This window comes from Colletotrichum abscissum, assembly GCF_030869225.1.
Source record: "Colletotrichum abscissum strain IMI 504890 chromosome Unknown Scaffold_119.1, whole genome shotgun sequence".
NCBI lineage: Eukaryota > Fungi > Ascomycota > Sordariomycetes > Glomerellales > Glomerellaceae > Colletotrichum > Colletotrichum abscissum.
In genome coordinates, this window is record NW_026850009.1 from 1 (window position 1) to 18,218 (window position 18,218).

At 49.6% G+C, this 18,218-nt stretch overlaps 6 protein-coding genes across 6 annotated transcripts; 5 read left to right on the forward strand and 1 right to left on the reverse strand.

Moving 5' to 3' along the window:
* Positions 1–1,616: 1,616 nt before the first annotated feature.
* CABS01_16628 (membrane transporter) lies at positions 1,617–3,444 on the forward strand (the record flags this gene model as incomplete). The annotated part of the gene is made up of 3 exons (XM_060549958.1): positions 1,617–1,884; positions 1,952–3,323; positions 3,381–3,444. 3 exons carry the CDS (start codon positions 1,617–1,619, stop codon positions 3,442–3,444), a joined length of 1,704 nt encoding a protein of 567 aa, XP_060404910.1.
* A 673-nt stretch (positions 3,445–4,117) lies between these two features.
* On the forward strand, positions 4,118–5,387 carry CABS01_16629 (RNA recognition domain-containing protein; the record flags this gene model as incomplete). The annotated part of the gene is made up of 2 exons (XM_060549959.1): positions 4,118–4,513; positions 4,587–5,387. Coding segments are annotated over 2 exons (1,197 nt in total), but the record flags the coding sequence as incomplete, so codon positions are not given.
* Positions 5,388–8,251: 2,864 nt separating this feature from the next.
* CABS01_16630 (uncharacterized protein) lies at positions 8,252–8,449 on the reverse strand (the record flags this gene model as incomplete). Its single annotated transcript, XM_060549960.1, has 1 exon — positions 8,252–8,449. One exon carries the CDS (start codon positions 8,447–8,449, stop codon positions 8,252–8,254), a length of 198 nt encoding a protein of 65 aa, XP_060404912.1.
* Positions 8,450–8,927: 478 nt separating this feature from the next.
* Positions 8,928–9,449, forward strand: CABS01_16631 (uncharacterized protein; the record flags this gene model as incomplete). The annotated part of the gene is made up of 2 exons (XM_060549961.1): positions 8,928–9,099; positions 9,187–9,449. 2 exons carry the CDS (start codon positions 8,928–8,930, stop codon positions 9,447–9,449), a joined length of 435 nt encoding a protein of 144 aa, XP_060404913.1.
* Positions 9,450–14,948: 5,499 nt separating this feature from the next.
* Positions 14,949–16,320, forward strand: CABS01_16632 (fasciclin domain-containing protein; the record flags this gene model as incomplete). The annotated part of the gene is made up of 3 exons (XM_060549962.1): positions 14,949–15,089; positions 15,183–15,230; positions 15,322–16,320. The coding sequence occupies 3 exons, from the start codon at positions 14,949–14,951 to the stop codon at positions 16,318–16,320; spliced, it is 1,188 nt and encodes a 395-aa protein (XP_060404914.1).
* A 1,029-nt stretch (positions 16,321–17,349) lies between these two features.
* Positions 17,350–17,736, forward strand: CABS01_16633 (uncharacterized protein; the record flags this gene model as incomplete). Its single annotated transcript, XM_060549963.1, has 1 exon — positions 17,350–17,736. One exon carries the CDS (start codon positions 17,350–17,352, stop codon positions 17,734–17,736), a length of 387 nt encoding a protein of 128 aa, XP_060404915.1.
* Between the last annotated feature and the right edge of the window lie 482 nt (positions 17,737–18,218).

An 18,218-nucleotide genomic window follows, 5' to 3' on the forward strand; every position in this document is an offset into this window, starting at 1 on the left:
TCGCCAATAGACAAGCATCATTTTTGTGAACATGATGGTTACCATGCTCTCTCCTCAGGGACCCCTACCCACGGTGCCGCATGCCGGCATGGCCTACGCGGGAAAAGCGTCCGAAGCCCTGTAGCATAATGATGTGCTTCCTGTTGGACCTGTTTGGTGTTCTTTTTGCCACCAGGACATACAACGCAGCGGCTGCCTCCCTCGAATATCTCTTGTGGGCTCGCATGGTCTGTAAGAAATGGAAGAAGTTAACTTGATGAACAACTTGATACATACCTACAGGTATGTAGAAAATGGCAGTGCACAGATGGGAGGGAGATGGGAACCTACCACATTAAGCGTACTGCTAAAACGGAGCAAGAATAGCCGGGGTGCCTTGCATGCAGAGTTTTGCGGGTTGCAAGACCCAGCAGGAAGCAACAGGGTGGTGGCAGCTCAGTTTCGGCATGAGTTGCTCAGAGGCACAGAATGGAGACTTGCTCCTGCTGCTGTTGCTGGGAGCCCGGCGTCATCGTGGGCTCATCCGCGCTCCTGATTGGGCGCCAAGTGTTTCTTAGCGGGAGGTGTCCGTCACCTTAGTGCCTTCCACTACGCAGTGGGTGGGTGGCTGCCAGTGTGCCAGGTTGCGGCTTGTCGCTGAGTGTGTTGCACATCCCCACTGGGGGGAAGGTGTCAAGGTTGCGTCGCTGCACCATCTGCGTAACTGATACGGTCCAGTCTGAGGTGGCCTGGGAGTCTGGACCTTATCTTACTGCGTAAAGCTGGGCAAGAACAGGCAGTAAAAGTATACGTAGCAGGCAGAAACGGTAAAAACAGAGGTGACGGAATCTGGGGCTGTTCCCAAACAGTGAGCTGTCGCGCTGAAGTGGCACACTGCGAGCCGCCCTCATCCCTGGCGACCTCAGCCTGGGCAGCCCAGCCCAGTTGGTACGCCGCCATCGCCATTTTTTTTTGCGCCGTGATTAGCTCGACTCGACTACGTATTTTTCTTTCCTTTATCAATCTACCCACTCGGACCAACCTCATATCATCGTGCCTTCCCTTCTGTGGCTGAGAACTCTCGGTCCTTCTACCCATCACCTTTACCTGTATTCTGCCTTTCCCTTCTTCCATCTTTTCCCCCTCCCACACCTTGTCCATCAACTTGATACCTGCACGTGCTTCCTTTCCTCAACGATTCTCTACCAAACGACGAGCAGCGACACCAATACACTAATACTACCTACTTTCGCACTTTCCTCATGTCTCTTGTCGCCAGAGAATGAGAGCTTGGTCGCAAACTTCTGGAAAAGGCCGAACTCTACTGTGGAGGCCCGACACATACCACCGATAATCCCGACATCCAACGAAAAACCCGATCACCGACTTCAACACCGTACCTTACTCTTTCAGTTGCGATCCGTCCCATCGCCGGCTATCCGAAACATTCACATCGCGCTGCTTGGGCCCGATTACAAGGTCAACGCGCCGCGCCAAGCCTCTTGAGAACCTTCCATCAGCTTTGGCCGCTCAGGACCTCCGTCCTGAAGCCCTTTCCATCTCCGCCGTAACCTTCCTTCAACCTCGACATCCGCAGTCTCCGTCTTTGCGCTCTCTTTTAATATCCACGTCCCAGAATGGACCAACAATACTTGACGTCGCCGACGTCGTTTCGACTGGCAGACATGGCTCAAAACGTATACGAAATGCCCCTCATGGCTATGAAGAAGCCTCACGATTCACACCCCTCCATGGGTAACTTGGTTCTTCTCGTCTTCGAGGCTGTCCTCGAGGTTGTGTGCGTGAGCTTGCCGGGCTACATCATTGCTCGTCTTGGCCACTTTGATGCTGAAAAGCAAAAGTTCTTGGCCAACCTCAATGTCATGTTATTCACGCCTTGCCTTAGTATGTCTACAATTCCACCTCGCCTGCACGACAGTGTCCAAGTAGCCTTCCTAACAGTGTTCACAAGTCTTTACCAAGTTGGCTTCGCAACTCAATGCCGACAAGCTCCTCGATCTCGCCGTAATCCCCATCATCTTCATCATTCAGACTCTTGTCTCCTGGCTCGTCGCTACCGGCGTCGCCCGCGGCTTTGGCTTCAACCGCCGCGCTACTAACTTTGTCACGGCCATGGGAGTCTTTGGAAACTCAAACTCCCTGCCCATCTCTATGATCTTGTCCCTGTCGCAAACTATCAAGGGGCTACACTGGGACAAGATCCCCGGGGACAACGATGACGAGGTTGGTGCCCGTGGTATTCTATACCTCTTGATCTTCCAGCAGCTCGGTCAGTTGGTGCGCTGGAGCTGGGGCTACCACGTGCTGCTTGCTCCCAAGGACAAGTACCCCGAGTACCAGGACGAGCGCGTCGAGGAGGGACAATACCCGGGAGATCGCGAGACCGCTCCCCTGTTGACCGAGTACGATGACGGCACCGCTACTTCCCGTAGTCACTCGAGTGATGACCTATCCAACTATGAGCCGGCCGGTCGCACCCCTGTTGCTAGCAGATCCAGAGCCTCCCCCGCCGATACCGAAGACGAGGACGACGACTACCTTCCCAAGAAGCCGATGAAGACCAACGGTCTCGCACCCCTCAATGGTAACCATCCCGTTTTCGACGGAAGTGGCGATGAGATATCGTCCTTTCCCCGCATTCGTAACACGGATGAACCCGAAATCCCCGAGGGAGTTAAAGGCTACCCTAGCCGCGTTAAGAACGCCTTCAACAACGCCGTCACCTCTGCTAAGGAATCGACATCAAACTTCTTTGCGAGAGTCTACAACAGTTTGCCGACCCCCTTCAAGACGATTCTCTCGGCCCTAAGCCGCTTCGCCGGCAAGTTTTACAACTTTTTGTGGGAGTTCATGAACCCGCCTCTGTGGGCCATGCTCAGCGCCGTCGTTGTTGCCTCAGTCCCGGCTCTGCAGAAGATCTTTTTCGAAGAGGGATCCTTCATCAAGAACAGTTTCACGGATGCTGTTCAGTCCAGTGGTGGCGTCGCTGTGCCCTTGATCCTGGTTGTTCTTGGTGCCAACCTAGCTCGCAACACGCAAAAGAGCGAGAAGATGCGGGATCCTGAGGAGGACCAGATCGGAACCAAGCTCCTTGTCGCATCCTTGGTGTGCCGCATGCTCCTGCCGACTTTGATCATGACCCCTATTCTGGCCGTCTTCGCCAAGTATGTGCCAGTCAGCATTCTGGATGACCCCATCTTTGTCATCGTCTGCTTCTTGTTGACCGGCGCCCCGAGTGCTCTCCAACTGGCTCAGATTTGCCAAATCAACGAGGTTTACGAAAGTGTCATGTCGAGAATCCTCTTCCAGAGCTATGTTATCTGGTATGTAGCCAAATGTGTCTGGATTTCTTCCTCTCCATATACTAACAAGTGTCGTAGGATTCTTCCATCAACCTTGGTGCTCGTCATGTGCGCTTTGGAGGTCGTGGAGTGGGCTGCATAGGCTCCCTGGTGATTTCTAATGTTCTGGAGTGCACAAGGTAATAGGCAATATAATGGTGCCGTTGATTTCAACAGAAATGGTTGAGGCGTTCAGGTATCCTCAAGACACGACGTGGCTCGGGGCAAAAGCAAAACATGAATTGGCCCTTTGCCATGTATTATCACGACACAAGCGGATTGGGAGGCAGTGGACTGCTGTACACTCTGAGTCGAGATATCAGGTCCTTGAGGGGAATCGTTTGCGTCATCGACGCTTAGCAATGTTACAGCGAGTGTACATAGTAATAATAGGAATCTGTACATTATCATGGAACTTCCTCCTGATTATCTGCCTCCACACTATGACCTGGACATGATGTTCGATACGGATTGATTTCAATACAAATCACTCGCTTTCATAAGTCTCATTCTCGTTTCGGACACTCAATACCGCGTAAGAATCATAGCAGCAGACACAGATTAATACCTCGAGGAGGCCTTAAAAAGAGCCAAATCAGAGAATATGACTTAAATGTTAAAGAATAAGGCAAGGTGTAGGCATGTTGCGGTTCGGCCGATCTAGAGCCACGCCGGCACCACAATCTCAAATGCAGTAAGGTATGTTGAACCGATGTTGTCTACCTTCATCTTCCGCATCTAGATGCCTTTATAAGTAAAATGACTGAACCGCAGCCGTTGACCGAACCCCACCGAGGCGCGTGCCTGCCGCCTCGGTATGGATCCACTTATATCACGTGATCACACGTCAGTTCTGGCACGACAGGAAAGAGGGTCGCGGTTTGCGACGCCTTGGTCAATTTCGCCAACCTGTCAACCAAGATTTTGTCCCAAAACAAGCAACCATGGCGTCCCGAACGAGATCGCTCTCTCGCGACCGCTACCGCGACCATTCTCGGTCAGTGACACCGCTGTCAGACCGATCTCGCTCCCCAGTCCGTCGTCATACGTACGATTCGCGATCTCCGTCGCGTTCCCGATCTCCCACGCCGCGACGAAATGGCAGGCAGAGAAGCGGAAGCCGCAGCCGGAGCCGTGGAAGAAGCGCTAGTCCTGCTATCAGAAGCACCAAGGTAAATTGATCTTCTCGCTCTATGAATCACTCGCGCTGTCATTTTTCAAGCTGCTGACTCTGCATTGAATTAGATTGTTGTCGAGCGATTGACCAAGAATATCAATGAAGCCCATTTGGAGGAGATATTTGGCCAATTTGGGCACATCAAGGATCTTGACCTGCCCATTAATAGAACTCGTCAGTATCTGTCCTCACAGGGTCGACTTGAACGGCCTCCAAATGGATCCCTGCTACATGAGGCTGACATTCCTTCTCCTCCAGACGGCACTAACCGCGGCACTGCTTACATCCTATACGATACCGAGGCTGATGCCGAGGATGCTATTGCCCACATGCATGAGGCACAGCTTGATGGCGCGGTAATCAACGTTTCAATCGTCCTTCCCCGGCGCAAGATGTCCCCAGCACCTCCAGCCGCTCGACGTGGCGGAGGCTCCGATGCTAGAGGCGGCCGAGGGGGAAGAGCTCAGGGCGGATTCCACGGTGGTGGAGGAGGCGGACCCGGCCCTTTCGGCCAGAACGGTCCTCGACGGGGTGCATCACCACCTCAGGGTCGCTTTGGCCCCAGATCAGACACCTACCGGCCTCGATCGCTTTCGCGTTCCCCAAGCCGATCTCCCGTCGCTGCTCCTCCGTCCAGAGGCGGTGGTGGAAGCAGATACCGAAGCCGTTCAAGATCATACTCTCGGTCTCCATCACCACCCCCGAGACGTGGAGGAGGTGCACGCGGTAACGACCGCAACCGCCGAAGAAGGAGCCCGAGTCGAGACAGCTACGATAGCTACGATAGCCGTCGATCCCGGTCCCCGAGCCGTAGTCGTGATCGTGGCGGTCGCGGCGGCGGCGGCGGCGGTGGCCGTGGGTACAGATGAGTCAAATTTGGAGCGCCACTGGGCGAAATGGGTTTGGTTTGTGATTTCTCTTTCAGGCGTTATGAGGAACGAGGAAAAGTCGGCTGGGATACCCTAAGGCGGGCGGCGGGCGTGGGCATTTCAGTCAACCCGTAAGACCTGATTATGCCTGCACGTATTCTCAGCTAATAATGCGTAGACAAATGCTTAGATTGCTGGATCTTCACACATGTTTCACGCCCTACCTCGACTGGTGACTCGATGCCACGAATCTGCCTTGCACGCGGAATCCACTGTGTATTTTGACATTCTCGGCTCGCAGAGCTAAACCACACCTGATCACTAATCAAAAAAAGCCTGCGATTGTCAAGTGACAACCTCGCGCGTGGATTAAGCGTTGCGTGTGGGCTTACGCCGGAGCTTCGTATATTGCAAACTGGCAACATGATTTATTTATTTCGGTTGGTCTGAGCAGGCTGATTGGATGGTATTATGGCGAATAGGAGGGCGTAGTTCGAAGATCGGTCAGTCCTATTTCGGTGCTTTTTGCCTTTGCCGCAATCCTTCAGCCGATAGAGCCAACCCGATGAGTGCAATGCTGTGGAGTCCTGCCGGCCGTTCCCGCGATACATCACGGTTCTCAAAGGTTCCTGCGCTTTCGACGAAGTTCCCGGTCATCTCAAAGAGTCACCAAGTCTAAGCAAGGGCGAAACCTGTCCGAGTTCTGCTTCGGCGGTCGCGACTGAGTGTACTCTCGGGCGGAGAAAGTGGATGCAGTTCGGGCTCGATTTGGTATCATGTGAGCTTACACAACCTCACAGAACACGCCTATCTTGGTCTCCGCCCGACTGACATTTCATGAGATGCAGATCAACCGATGTTGCCTACGTCCATGACGCCTTTCACAGCGATTCGATGTTGAGTCAGCTTCCATACATGTTTATTTTTGACTCCCACAGAGCGAATCGACATCGGGGCAATAGGCAGCGTTTGGCCACTTCGACTCTTTCTGACCAAGCCGTGCGGTTGCTTACGCCGAAGTGGAGGAACTGACGGCACGACACCGAATGCTATTATTTCGGATATCACCTTGTGGACTATCTGGAAAGAATATGCACAGTACCTTGGGGCCACCACAAGTGTACGACGGTTGACAGAGATTCTTCATCTTTCGGGTTACACAAACTCCATGTGCTTGGTTTCGGGCACGCTGACAACATATCTGAACACGCACCCTCATTTGGCACTGAAGAGACCCACGCAACATGCAAGTCGTCATGGTAGCTGTCAGAGCCAATCGTAGGCTGTTCAAGCTGACCCCGATACTGGGATGAGGGGCAGTGGCCCCTGAGAACTCGTCGTTCACGCAGGCATCACACCAATAACTCCGCACCCCCCGCCAGCCTGATGCTTCACAACCACCTGGCCGGTTCACCCAAACGAAACACCGGCGGCGGCGGCAGCAACATCAGAACCGGCAGCCAGGTACAAGGTGATTATGTCTCGGCTCTAGGGTAGCCCTGCTCTATTACCTACTGTTGCTCTATCACCCCATCAAAGGGCTGCAACAATTCTGCAGCAGGGGGTTTAAGGCCGGGGCGGCCGACAGTAACACCCTACTCGCCATGGCTCACCCGCGATTTCGACAAGTGAAGTCTCTTTCTGACTCAAGAAACTTGCTTTCAGTCGTCTTACGGCATGTTCAATATGCCGCAGTCCACACTTGCGTGGCAGCAAGCCAAGCATTGGAAGCGGCGCAGAGGGGAGTTCCCTCGTTGTGAGTTTGGTGACTGTCCCCTACCCCAGTCAAATCCCCCACATCGCTCACTTAGGAGAAAGCTAAGCTGAGCTAAACAGACCAAAGAGGTCAAACGAACGCATCTTGACCTAGTCGACTGCCTTATAACACTGGGTCTCATGATCCACCAGGCTGATTGAGACTGAAACGCCGTAAATGCAAGAGATCGTTCTCGGCCACGATCCAGCACTCCATAGAGTTTGTACAACGTCGTCGTTCAACGGTTGACAAAGCCTCAGCATCCTTCAGCCCTATGGACTTACACCCTCTCCCTGCTCCAGCCTGCTGGGTGCAAAGCATGGAACAACGTGGGATGTGGGTGTGGCCAAATCCGCCCCGTCGGCTCTGCGCTAGACCGGAAAAACGTACGCACTGCGTCCTTCGCGTCAACTGCTTGCTTACGTCCTGTACATCTTGGGCCTCTCGTCTACCCCCCGGGTGCTCATTTTGTCCCAGTATCAGCGTGGCCATGTCTCATTTCGCCTACCCTCCACACCCTATCTTGGAATATCAAATTCTTTGGATGTAGATTGGACAAAATCCGCGCGAGCCACACCACACCCGGCTGAGTGGCCCCGCGTTCATCGTCTTTCTATCCCCAAACCTCCCAGATGGGGGCTGTTTCTTAGCCTCTCAGTGTGGCTCAAGGCCTTTTGTTCTGCTCAACTTACGTGTTCTGACTTGTTCGCTCGGCCGGCCCCGACATACCTGCAGTCCGGAACCAAGAACCGGAGGACGTCGTCGTTGCTCACATGACGGACCACCTCGGCGGGACTCTTACCACCCCCCCTCAGTCGGCGAGTGACGACCAGGCAGCAAGTCCAGAAATACTCTTTGGTACTGCTGGGCATTGTACCGGGCGACTGACAGTTCGTTGAACGACAGGTCTCCGACGCGTTCATGCCATCGGCCGGCCGTTTGACGATTTGTTGCCTGGCTCGACTGGTTACACAGCTGCTTTCGACGAGGCATAATCCCACGTTCGCCGTTGGCATCTCACGCTGTTGACTGTCACACACTTTACCCGACCCCTGCCGCACTCATCTTGGAGTAGGATGTCCATCCACCCCTTCACAGCCATGTTTGCCTATTCCTTGCCCGCGGGGGCGCCCTTCCTACCCACTCTCTTGGGAGCCTTATGCCGAATCTGGTTGGTCGTTCCCGGTTTCTGGGAGCCTGACCGGTAGGCTGTATGTGCTTCGACTTGCCTTGCCAGAAGCGGCTTGAGATCCTTACGGGAAGGGAGTACAAAGTTGATGTATCCTTTCGCAATACCCCCTTCCATCCCTTGTCACACGCGATATTTAGCAGATGAGCTCTGGTTGTCGTGTCACACAAGGCAGTAATCTTCGCGCTAAGCGCCAGGTCAGTTGCCGTTTGGATGTCTTTGAGGACATGGTGTCGGAGGTATAGACATGTTCAATGGACTAGCTGGGCAATGTTCAACGTTGTGGAGGGTCCTTGTCTGTGTATATGTCTTGGTGTATAGGCAGAGCCTCATGGAGGGTTCATGAAGACGTATATAGGAGGCGGCTGGCAACTGGTCTGGATGTCTCAGATGGCAGAACTCTATCACCACAACCCTCAACCACTCCTAGCAAGACTCCCAGAAAACACTGATCAGTCACTTCATCATTCACTGAAAACACCGTCTTTGATACCTCTTATTCACCAACTTGATCATAATTGGCCCCCAAATCCTGAACAACTCCAACAAGGCCACACTATAAAATTACTCGTCTAGAGAGGCACACATTGCAACAATGTTGTCCCCGATATACTCAAACATCTTTGACAAGATCAACGTACCAACACACATTTCTGACGAAGACTTTGAAGAGATCCACGTACCAACAAACATTCCATACGAGGGCTTGGGCATCTACCCAATTACCTTTCCCGATCCTCCTCCTACACCACCCGGCGGCGGTCCCCGTGGACCTACCCCTTGGCCAAACGTGCCTACGCCCCCAAACAGTCCCTAAACTGGGAGACTAGTACGGCCACGACAATTAGCTTAAGACTCTCTGGTCTACACCGATACGTCCAAGATGTTGTTCGTGAAAGCACCCGTTGGGGAGGAGAAGAGCGGAAAGAAGACGGCGACGGCTACCTCCGGTCAGAAGAAGGGCGGCGAATTCTCCTCGGCTGTCAATGGAGACTCGAAGACTACCGCGGGACCCTTTGAACTGCCTGGGTGCTCCGTTCAGGATCCGGCTACCAAATGCGGGTCTTCAGCACTGCAGCCGCCGGGGTCTCAGGATCCTGCTAAGCGGTCGTCTTGATGGCTGCTTATACCTCTGTATCTTGGCGACTCTTTCTTCGGCTCAACTCGGATCTTCATTCCTAGTTTCTACAATTCTCATCATGTCCTTTGTTCCCTTTCTTTTGTCCCCGTTTCACGCCCCCGGCATGAAAACATCAACACGGGGACCAGTACAATCGCAAAGCATACACTAGACTTGCATTCTCTGCGAAGAGAAAACGCATCATCCGCATATCATTAAGCAGTCGTTCAACGGTCTCTTTTTTCTCTATTCGGTAGCAGGCATTTACGGTAGTGGGTAGCATTCGCTTTTTAAGTCATAGAGAAACGGAAGCCCATGTAGTCAATACACTTATCAACATGGAGCTCAAACAATCTCTCCAGCCTGCTTTGTGATATGTTCTATGTGATTCAAGGTGAAGGATGTCCTTATCTAATGGGAATCTGGGGGCCTCTAGACCTCTCTTGGGTTGTGTCTCTTGAGATTTGCTCACTGGTTGCTCAAATTAACCTAAGGTACGCGGATAGAGAGAGTCGGCATGGCTGTGGTGAACAACTACAGTGAGTTTATAGGGGAGGCTCGTGTCACTACTAGACGATCAGCATTCAGCCTAAGCCATATTTGAGGGCTAAAGAGAGATGATCTCACGACTCAATGATTGAATACCATCTACAATATCAAGGAGTGCTGATTAGGGCCACTGGCTTCGTGGCTTTGACGTTGTATCAAGATTCACAAAGCAATTGAGATGAGATGTATTGCAGTACAGGCCTGAGTAACATTGAAGCACTGGGTAAGCCCTGTGAGTTTCATTATATTGTTTCGCTTTCGCGGGTCTCGAGGGCAGGTAAATCGACTCCGTACGGCTGTCGAGACTCGGGAGAATTCACATTATTTTCTTTCATTCTCAATACGATTCGGTCAAAAGTCAAATACAACGCGCTTCTCTAATACACATTCTGGTTTCTCGGTAATTATCCGGTAGCAGGTCAACATGACTTATCCCATTTTCATCTCGCAGGCCCCAGGAAAACAGCATCATGGTCATTATGATGGTTGGGAGATCTCCATGACATCCGCGATACTTCTGCTGAGATATCGTTCTAGACGAGGAGAATGATATTTCAATATCCTCGTGCTGCTGTTCTGCTTTTTGCCGCTCACAAGTCATCGAAGGCTGAATATCGATCAAGTTACAACACGGCACCGCGCTGAACATACTTGCATAGCTAATCTTCCTCAAGTCTAATCTACAATGTTCAACAAGGTCAATCTAACACTGATTATGTTGCATTCGTCTTCAACGTTTTGCTTGAATGCTTAACAGGTACGCTGGGGCTCGTTCCACAGTCCTCCTACTTAATACTCTCATTCAACAAGTCAATGAACCTGAACATTCCAAGACCATTGCCTAAGGCGAAAGGCCTATGGCGTTCTATGGATATGAGAAACACCGCTCGAGATTCATCGCTACATTTCACTTCATGATGAAGTTTGACAAGGCTGCCGTGACGCGGTGATGATGGAGCCCCATTGTCGTTCACTTTCCTTCACATTATATCAGTGACTATAGAGCACACTTCTCTCACAAATAGGTTGTTAAATGGGATCTCAAGGGAGAAGTAAGCAGATCTGGCGAACTCTTCATTGCTGTAGAGCTTTTATCGAGTGATCACGTAGAGTCGTAGCATATGTGAATCTAATAGATTCTTCATATCCCATGGTTCTTGGTGTATGCTGGTGATGCGAGTAGCTCCAGGTACGTTGAACTGAAACTTCTCGAGAGCAGACATATGAAGCCTAGAAAGTTGTGTCATGCCACCCAAGATGGGATCTATATGTCAAATGTTTAACCTGCCCATTTTCACATTTATCAACGAGACAACTCGGAGGCGACGAGGCCGGAGAGCCGGCAAATGTGGGTCGGGTCCGGAAGCAGAACCGGCGGAGGATGGCTGCTCGCCGTCCCCGAAGCACCATAGAGATCGGTCAACGTTGGGATCACTGAATCCTTTCCTCAACCTACAGTGGGGTGTCAAAAGTTCGTGTGCAGCGCACAGTATCCCGCAAAAGTACTACTTTTCAACAGCGAATAAAAAGTTAAATATAATAAGAAAAAGAAATCAAAAATTACTATATAACTAATTAGCTATTATATTAATATATATCTAAGTTATACTATGTTTTTTTTTAAATATCTAAGCGTTAAATAAATCTTTTTAAAAATAGGTTTTAAGAGATTTTTATTATAGTGGATTATAGGGCCTTTAAAATACAAATAGTACTGTACTTCTTAGTAAAATCTTTTTTATTTTATATTCTACTTCTATATTTTATTATAAAGTACTAATATAATGTATTTTAAAATATATAAAAGTTAGTTTTATATACTTTATATACTTAGGTATTTTATTAAAATTTTAAATTATATTATTTATACCTAAGTTAGAAAGATATTTATAGTAATAAAGAGACGTAGTTAGTGGGCTATAGGTGACGCACTGGGAGGGTGTACATGAACTTTTGACACCCTACTGTATCAAAGAAGTCACATATCATTGAGGAACGAAGTCCCATTTAAAGCTAATGGTGAAGGCCAACCTCTCATTGAACCACTATTGGTCCAGCTGCCTCAAATTGATAGTGTCTGTCACTTGATTGATGTTGCTCCACCCTGCCCTTGATCATCGTCTGTTGTCGCCGACTCATGGAATCCCCATTGCAAAGCAAGCAATCACCAAATGAATGTCCGACCACGTGAAAACTATCGCAGTCTCAGGCAACTCATCGCTTCCGGCAGGGAGAGTGCTGATCAAGACAGAGACTCGAGAGCACGGGCGCCGCGGGAACACGCCATCAATGATCCCTGTAAAGAAATGCTGGGCAGGGCGCAACAGGGCAAGGGGGGGGGGAGGGGGCCTGGCATTCAACTTGCATCTCGTGTTCCCGTGGCAGACCGCAGATGCGATACTCCCGACTGGGATTCGCGAGGTGCTTCTGCAGCGGCCGCCTGTTGCCGAACCTCCAATTTCAGTGGTCGTCGCGATCCACGCTATCCTGCACTGCAGCTCGTGTTGAGGAGGGGGAGGGGGGAAAGAGGACGCAAAAGGTGCAACCTTGGCCAAGGCAAACTGGCTTTCTGATCCCATTACCGGATGCGCTACCTTGTCGTACGCGCAGTGTCTCGAATTTGGCCAGGAAGGTGAGGAAGCTCGTATCACGGTTTTTGATAAGGCGCTAGAGATTTCTTGGTCAAAATGGCAGATCAGCGGGAATCACTCCCAGTTTCTATGGAGCGCTCGCGAGTTGCTGCACGTCCGCATTTCGTTGAGAAGGGCAGGCGGTGCTACAGGCGAGCGAAGACCACATCCCAAGTCAAACTCTATTCAACTTAACCTTGTATTTCAAAAGCTGATCCAGCTGAGACACATGGTGAGACCCGCAAAGTGATGTGTTTCTCAGTAAACTGCACAGCTTGCGAGCCGGACTCAAAGCACAGCGTTGTCCAGTCCACCACGCGACAGCTTCAGCCCCCCAAAAAGCGTCCTCGAATGACAATGTCACCGCAAGAAGCAACCGCTGTTTTACCTTATCAAGAGGGCGCATTGGGGTGGCTGGTGAGCTGGACCGGGAACGTGGGCAAATGCCACCCTCTCTGTCTGCCAATCCTTTCTTATTTCCTCTTGGCCGTGTCACTTTCACATGTAGCCCTGCATGGGAGACGTGTGGACGTGTAACATGGGGTTTCTCCCTCGCCCTTGGGCGGTTGGTTGGCTGGCAATCTAGCACTGCTGGGCCTCCTATGCTTCATGTTGCCGGTTTCCGCTCGCTATCTCTCGAGCCTCCACTGTTTAACTCCATCGTTTTGCATTACTAGAGGATTACCGCAGTATATATAGACGCTACCCTGCCCTCGAATTCCGTACTATTTAACTTTAACCCTTTTTTTACTTATCCTTTCCTCTATTCTACCCTCTCCCTTATTAAGGGATTATTAAAATCGTAATTTTAATAACTTATTAATAAACTAATATTATTATTTAAAAATAAGTAATTTATTTTTATATATAAATACTAGGAGTTTTATTATTATAAAAATAATAATAAATATACTAAAATACTTAAAAAAGCTTTTTAATAGATTTTTAATATTATTTAAAATAATTATTTTTAAGTTATAAAAAGAAACCGAGGTACTATATTAATATAGCTTTATTTATTTTATTAATATTAATAATACTTTTTTTAATATAAGATATATTAGTAATATTTTATAATTACGTTATTATACTTTATAAATTATACTTAATATTAATAAGGATTTTAATATTATTTATTAAGTATTTTATTAAAGTTATTATTATAAAGTTAATTTAGTTATTAATATTTTAATAAGTATTTTAACTTAGTATACTTAGAGGCTCTTATAGCTCTTAATTAAAAGTTTTTAAGGGACTTATAATTAGACTTTTTACTTATTATAAATAAAACTATTATAATTAAAACTATAGTACTACTTATAGACCTTAATAATAAGTAATTAGTAATATAGTTATTTTTTTTTATAATAAGTTTAAAAAAGTATTTTAATTTAAATACTAAGTAGGTATTATACTATTTTATTAAAACTATATTCTTATACTTATAACTTAGAAAGAATTAACTTTTTTCGATAACAAGGTACTTACATCTCTCGAGCCTCAAGCGCGATGTTGTTATTTGCCGGGGGCCTTGTTGACTAGGAGTCTGTAGAGGACTGTCGGCAGATCAATTGCCAACGTGTAACGGTCACTGGTAAGTAAGTAAGCAAATCTTGTTTGGCCTCTTTCTCGGATAACATAGCCATCTCTGGCATGCCTATTTCCGAATATCCCAGCAAAACTCGTCTTATGTTGAACGGTGCTGACATTGACATGCCCAAATCGAGTGTCGACACAAATCAATCCAAACTTCCTCCCAACTTCTGCGTCAAGCAGTCTGCAACTGACGCACTGTATAATACATGTTTCTGTGAGCTGATCCAGCTAGCAAGACACAAATCTCAACCACGCCCTGGGATCAATTACATTGTAACAGTAGTAAACATCTTTCTCTCTGTTTCTCCCAGTGGCTTTCTGCCAAGAAGCTTCTCCCGGTGTCGCGGCACCGCCCTAAGCCCCCAGTTCAATGCAGAAGAGACGATCCTTCCCAGGGGCTCGTCGATATTACCTGCAGCCCAGGGTTTAGGGTAACCGCCGTTGGTCGAGCAGCAGGCCTCTCACAGCCTCTTTAAGCGGCTCACCCTTCTCCCATGGGCCTATCGCCGTCCCGAAAGGCCCATTCGATGCTCTCATTATTGCTGTGGTCGTTCTGATCGGGTTTTGGATCTCCGACCCGTGCCGCGTTGCCGTCGTGTGTATTTTCGTGAGAGGAACATCGCCGCGAAGTCTCGACATCAAGTGAGGCTATCCGCTCTCATTTGAGCAGCTCAGTCGTTTCCATCACTCCTCATCGTATTCTCTGCCCCTGTTGCCGACTATGAACATGTTATCGGCGCTCGTTCAGACTGGGTTGTTCGCTCTCTCATTTCTCATTGAGACTGTCGCTGCTCAAGGAGACGACCTTGGGAGTGTTCTTCAGTCACAGTCAAACTTGTCTACGTATTACAACTTAATCAAGGTAAGCCTCGAGCACCAAAGTGACTCACCCTAGCTTTTCTCACTTCCGAGCAAATTCTGCATGTGCGAGGCCATCAAGTCTAACTTCCAGCAGAAATACCCCGAGGTTATCCTCAAACTGCCAAATTATGATGGCGTCACTGTAAGTTATCATGAACCTCATCATCTGCCATGTCTTGGTCCATACCCAAACAGTACTCAACTTCCCTGACCAATACTGATTGAACTCGCAGATTGTTGCGCCGTCAAATTCAGCCTTTGATAACATCCCGGGCACCCAACTAAACGGCATTTGGAATGAATCAGACGCCTCCATCGCCGTCCCCATCCTAGAATACCACATCCTTCAAGGCACAGTTTCAACCGGCGCCCTTGAATCGGGGCCGTCAGTCCTCCGATCCTCGCTCCTCCTGAACAAAGCCTGGACCAACGTAACCGCCGGACAAAATGTTCTCGTCAACAAGCAGCCGGGCGACGTCATCGTCTTCACCTCGTCCGAGGGCATCCGCACCACTCAGGTCGAGGGGGACATCAAGTTCGCCGGCGGACTCATCCAAGTCGTTGACAACCTCATGATCCCGCCTGCCAGGCTAGAGAACACGACGGACTCGTTCAAACTCCCGGCCTTTCTCGGCGCACTCTACGCCGCCAATCTCATCCCATCGATGTCAGAAGAGAAGAACGTCACAATCTTCGCGCCCCGGAACGAGGCCTTCCAACGCGTCGCTGGCTCCCTGAATAGCCTAGACGAAACCGCTTTGAAGAAGTTCCTAAACTACCACGTCGTCCCCGGTCGAATCCTAGCCTCCTCGGACCTGAAAAACGGCACCAACCTCACCACCCTCGCAACAGAGGACATAAGCGTCATCCGGTCCGGCAACAACCTCTTCCTCAACTCGGCGCAGATCATCCAGCCGGATATCCTCGTCGCTAACGGCATCATGCACATCATCGATAATGTGCTGAACCCAGACGCCCCGTCCATGACGCCGAACCCCAGCGCTGCCACCCAGGCGCCGGCTTACCCCGAGAGCTCGGCGTCCGGGCTGCCGTTCACGACGGCGATTCCCTGTACCGTCAGCTGTCCTGTGACAACGACTGCCAGTCCTACGGTGGCTTCAACGCGGTCTTCTACGATGGGGGTTAGGACTACGACTAGCCCCGGTGCAGCGGTGCGAACCGGTGTGGCTGCTGGTGCGGCTCTGCTTGCGGGACTTGCCGCGTTGGCCTAGACTTTGGTTTGTTGGACCCGGCTGGTTGGATAAGGGAGCGTGAGACGACTATACCACCGTACTAGATAAAATGCCTTAATATTTAGTACTGAATAACAGCTTCATGGGCCTGATTTCATGTTTGATCATTTAGCCAATGTGTTCTGCAGTGAGTGACAAGGTAATTGGGGTACGACCTCTTTGGATGATCAAAAAGTGAAGACATTGTAAGGTGCGATATATTGATAGTGACAGCGAGAAGTTTTAGATTTCACCTCCAGTAGAACTGATCGCTTCTTCCACATTCTATCAATGTCTGTCTGCTGTATTGCCATGTTACCTTGATACCCCAGAGCCAAATCTGGGTTGATTGCATCTTTGATCCGGAGTACTTGGCCCACGATATTCACGGCGTTTTCCGGCACGCCAAGTTGCTGGTAACTCAACTAGATGAAGTTTGTTGTCCAGGTAAAGTTCCATTTCCAATATTGATAACCACTGTCTGCTAGTCTCTAGACGCTTTCGAACTTCAAGACCGGACTAGTCTACACGTATCAGAAGGTGGGAAAACAAACGCTTCGCTAAATTTGACTTCTGGCTTATATCCCTTCAATCCAACCCAGACATATCGTACAGTAGGCTTACTTTCAATACGTTTCCTTTATGAATGGACAGTGACTGTCTTGCCATCTATGTATTGCTGATGCGACTACTTACTAACTCGAGTACAATCTCCCGGATCGCCTCTTTCATCTCGTCTCCGAACTCTCACGTACTGGATAGGACTACAAGATGGACTCTTTGGACAGCCAAGAATATTACACATACCCGGAACTAGCTCTGTGCAATAGACAGGCACGCTTTACTTAGTCTTGATGATATCATTCATTGCAATATCCGACGTTCATCTGTGTTCCATGGCTAGTCTCTGACTTACGAGACGGTCTTGATAGAATGAATGACTCCAGAACACGTACGAACTTATGTGACACATGACGAGATATTGTATCCCGAAGAAACCGGAGGATAACAACACTGTGTGTACATTGTATGACGGTACTTCACAGCTTCATCTGTACCGTATCTAGCAATAAGCTTTTGCATGTAATATATCAGCCCTGCATCATCAGCAGTCCAAGGCTGCTGATTTCGATATACCGTCTTTCGAATTATTCGGGCTACAGCGAGGCAAATGAGACCTTGCGACAGTCAACCAGACGGGCTATGAGGCTCAAAACCGAAGCCGTAACTTCATTGGCGGCAATCCAAGCGTCCAATGTACGGCAAGCTCGTCTCGATTCATTGTGCACCTTGCCAACTGCATCTTTGAGGGCAAATACTTATCGAGCGGTACTCCCCATAAGACAACTGACACTGGCACAACCTCATCGCAGTAACTCAAGGCCACCGCCACATGCCTACATCTCACCACACTAGATTGTCAACCGGCCAGCACATACCCGGAACGCCAGCATCTGTCAGATCACCGGGAACTGCGAGAGACCCTGCTTCGGGCGTGGCAAAGCCACAAGAATGCACGCCCAGCTGTCCAGCTCGCCCAGGATTTGGGCCTTTCGTCGCTCTAGCCCTCCTGTAGAGAGTCAATGCATTGCATGCAGAGTCCCCTGTTCTGCCTGCAGTAACCAAAAGCTACTCATCTATGTAGGGTTGCTGTCGACCAAAAGGACAATTTCTGCCTTGGCACAGCTGCAGATGACTTAGCCTGGGTCAACCACCCAACAAATCGTATGCCTCTCGATAACAACGCATCAGCCGCACAAAACCGGCTATCATCGACAACTGAATACAAGCAGACAATCTTACAAACACAAAGGTTGGATGGGGACGATGGCACGTTGCTCCTTCGGCCGTTGCCTCAACTGAAACATACGTTCTGGCTGGCATTCTGCCCCCCCCCC